The 3,795-nt window shown below is 40.6% G+C and overlaps 1 protein-coding gene across 1 annotated transcript; it reads right to left on the bottom strand.

Annotated features, from left to right (window-relative positions):
- Positions 1–1,828: 1,828 nt before the first annotated feature.
- On the bottom strand, positions 1,829–2,773 carry LOC131407838 (olfactory receptor 8B3-like). The gene has a single exon (XM_058544443.1). It carries the CDS (start codon positions 2,771–2,773, stop codon positions 1,829–1,831), a length of 945 nt encoding a protein of 314 aa, XP_058400426.1.
- Between the last annotated feature and the right edge of the window lie 1,022 nt (positions 2,774–3,795).

The raw sequence follows: 3,795 nt of genomic DNA, 5'->3' as shown, positions 1-3,795 counted from the left end.
AATTTGATATTACTATATTTAGCATTAAATGAGATGTTTATACCATGAATTCACCTCTTTTTAAAAATATTTCAGAGCCAACCATGATGGCCTAGTGGTTATACCTCAGTGTACTTCACTACGGTGCCCTGGGTTCAGTTCCCAGGCGTGGAACCACATCACTCGTCTGTCAGTAGACATGCCGTGGCAGCAACTCACATAGAAGAACTAGAAGGACTTACAACTGGAATATACAGCTGTGTACTGGGGCTTTGGTAAGGAAAAAAAAAGAAAGAGGAAGATTGGCAACAGATGTTAGCTCAGGGTGAATCTTTCCTAGCCAAAAAAATATGTATATATATATATTTCATAGAGTTTAGTCAAATACATCATGTATTTGTGAGCCTCATGTATTTAGTAAACATTTTGTGTGTTAGTTTGCTAGGGCTACCATAACAAAATACCACAGACTAGGCGGCTTAAAGAACAGAAATTTATTTGCTCACAGTTCTGAAAGCTTGATGTCCACAAGTCAGCAGGCTTGGTTTCTTCTGAGGCAGTACTCCTTGGCTTGCAGATGGCCACCTTGTCCCTGGGTCTTCACATGGTCTTTTCTCTGTGTGTGCACACTCATGCCCCTGATGTCTCCCTGTGTGTCCAATTTTCCTCTTTGCAGCTGAAATGTCACCTCCTCAGAAAAGCCCTTCCTGACCACCCAATCTAAAGTGACCACACAGTTACTCTCTGTATCATCACTTTAGTTTAAGACACCTGTATAGCATTTTTCTGATCTACTGACACGTATCTGTCTGTTTGCTCATCATCTGTCTCCTCCTCCTGCCCACTTGCACCCCAGCTCCACCTAACTGTAGATAGTTCACCCTATGAGATCACAGACATTGTCTGTCTTGTTTACCACTTTATCGTTAATGTTTAAACACAGAGCCTGGTACAGGATAGGTGTTCCTTTTCTATTTATTGATCAAATAAACCACATCATTTGTACCCTGTAACCTCTGAGACAAAAGGGAAGATGGAAATAATGAAAGGAAAATGCTGGCTGCTAATGAATTAGAATTTTTAAAGTTTATTTATGGAAGGATAAAACTTCCTCTGCTAATAATTGGTAAACATTTCTCGTAAAATTCTTCTCAGTGAAGACATAGCAGGTTCTATTACCCACATTTCCTGCCCTGAAGTCCCAAGAAGTAAAATCCAGTGCAGTTTTCCTTTTTACCTGACTGCTCTAAATGGTTATCTTAGTTTCCTTAGGTTTGCCGCATTCCCTTAAGACTAAAATAAGAAGAGACCATAAACCAGAGACAGAGGAGCATCTGCCTACATTTCTCCCCTTTTGGGAAACAAAGGAATCTGCCAAACAGAAGCCCCTACAGCACTCAAAAAGACAACCCTCAGTTCCTCAAACACAATAGTATTTCAATAGATATTTATTAAATAAATCAGTAAATGACAAAATCTAAAGTCCACCCAAGTCTATATCTCCATGACAAAGCTTCAGAGGAACTCCAGCCACGGTTCATTCAAAATCTCACAAACTTCCCATTTCTGAATTTATCATCATTCAACTTTTTCTACTTAAAACCTTATAATTTCTGAAAATAAGCTGGAGAATGACAAAATGAACTACTTTCCCTACTTTCCATGAAAGGATGCAAGACTGATTGTCTTCTTTCTTATAATGTCTTTGCTAAGTGACTTATATAATTAACTTAATTTACTCTATTATTAAAATAATTTGCATTTCTATTTTGAATTCTTACTATTTTCCCCATAGCTTTATACATTCTGAGCCTTTACTAAGATTTGGCATCTATAACTTAGATTCCATTTAGGAGAACATCCTTTTCTTCAAAGTCTTACTCAGTGCAATTTGGACATCTTTGTTCCTCAAACTATAGATGAAAGGATTCATCATTGGCCCCAGAATGGTATAAAAAACAGTAGATACTTTGTCTTGATCCAGAGACCCAGCAGAAGGCTTAAGATACATGAATGCTGATGATCCAAAGAAAAGAGAAACAGCAATTATGTGGGAGCTGCAGGTACTGAAGGCTTTGGACCTGCCCTCTCTAGAACGGATGTGGAGGATGTTGGAGAGGATCAAGGTGTAAGAAACAGGGATAGTGAGACTGGGCACTATGACATTGATGCCCACCACAATGAAGATCACTAGCTCATTGATGTAGGTGCTTGTGCAGGAGAGCTGGAGAAGAGGAGGTATGTCACACATGAAATGATTGATGATGTTGCCATGACAGAAGGTGAGTTTCAGCATGCATACAGTGTGGGCCATGGCACCCATAAACCCCATCGCATATACACCCGCCATCAGCGTGAGGCAGACTTGATAGGACATGGTGACTTTGTAAAGCAGGGGCATACAGATAGCTACATATCGGTCATAGGCCATTGATGTCAAAATACAGCACTCATCAATAACAAAGAAGGAGAAGAAACAGAGCTGAGACATACACTCTGCGTAAGAGATGGTGTTCTGTTTTACAAAACTCATCAGCATTTTAGGGGTTATGACAGAGGAGTAGCAGAGATCAATGAAGGAAAGGTTAAAGAGAAAGTAGTACATGGGAGTGTGCAGGTGAGAGTTCAGACCAATCAGAATAAGCAAGCCAATGTTCCCCACCACAGTGACCACATAGATTCCTAAGAAAACGAAAAAGAGAGGCAGCTGGAGTTCTGGCTGCTGTGTTAAACCCAACAGGATAAAGTCGGTCACTGAAGAGTCATTTCCTGAGGCCATTCTTCCCTGGGACATATCAGTGGAACAGGACAAAAAGATAACATTAAAATGAGTAGCCAGTTCTCTTCACCCAATCCCACTATAATGAGACTGAGACCCAGAATCGGAGAATGAACTGAAGCCCATCCTTCAGTGTACCTTTGTTGTCTCCATTTTATGAAGGTTGAGAGAATGTTTAAAGATGTATATCAAAAAGACATAAAGGGCAATTTCTGTAGGTATAAGATTCAGGAACCCTGTAATCAGTCTTGACTCTACTGCCTTTCTGCTGAACTTCTGCTTTGACCATCTACCAGGCCGACCTCAGGGACAATGGTCATCTCAGCAGAGAGAATATGTGTCATTCCAAGGAGTCCTTGGATCCTATAGAAGAGATCTGGAAGAATAACAAGACAGATACAGTTCAACACTCACCCTTCTGCATCGGGACTTCAATCCTGCTGAGTTAACTCAGCTCACAGAAAGAATATCATTTCCCTTCCTCCCTTATTGTCACACAGAGGATGTCCAGAGGCTCTCACAGAGGTCCTATTTTCTCTCCCTGCTGGACTTCAAAATAAACTGAGATCAAAAGTCAGATTTGGATCACTATAGGAAGCTTTCAAATGCCAAAATCAAGGTCAGCTCACCTTGTTAACGCTTCTCCACTATTCACAAAGAGGGGCAAGTGGCTCTGATGAATTTTAGGTGTGAACAACCCAAAACAGTGTTATTTTTGTTATTGTTTTGAGTGAGTTTTGGACTAAGGGAGCCAGAGCACAAACCTCAGTATACCAGATTCTGAGAAGCCATGAGTTGCAGATAGGAATTTCTGATGGTGGCTTTTCCCACAGTGTCCTCTCCTGCCTAGAGAGTAATAAATAGCATGTGTTGGTGCCTGAAGATACACCGGCTAATGTGACCCAAGGAGTTTTTATGAGTTGGGGAATCCTAGAGATCTAGCTAAAAATTGGAGGACTATGTTTCCTTAGTGTTTTCCCCAGAGATCAGGCTTTGCAGCAAAAAGAAATTACCTACTCTGCATTTACAGCCTACTT

This window comes from Diceros bicornis, chromosome 7, assembly GCF_020826845.1.
Source record: "Diceros bicornis minor isolate mBicDic1 chromosome 7, mDicBic1.mat.cur, whole genome shotgun sequence".
NCBI lineage: Eukaryota > Metazoa > Chordata > Mammalia > Perissodactyla > Rhinocerotidae > Diceros > Diceros bicornis.
Note: the sequence above shows the minus strand (reverse complement) of the source record. Positions and strands in the feature narration are given on the sequence as shown.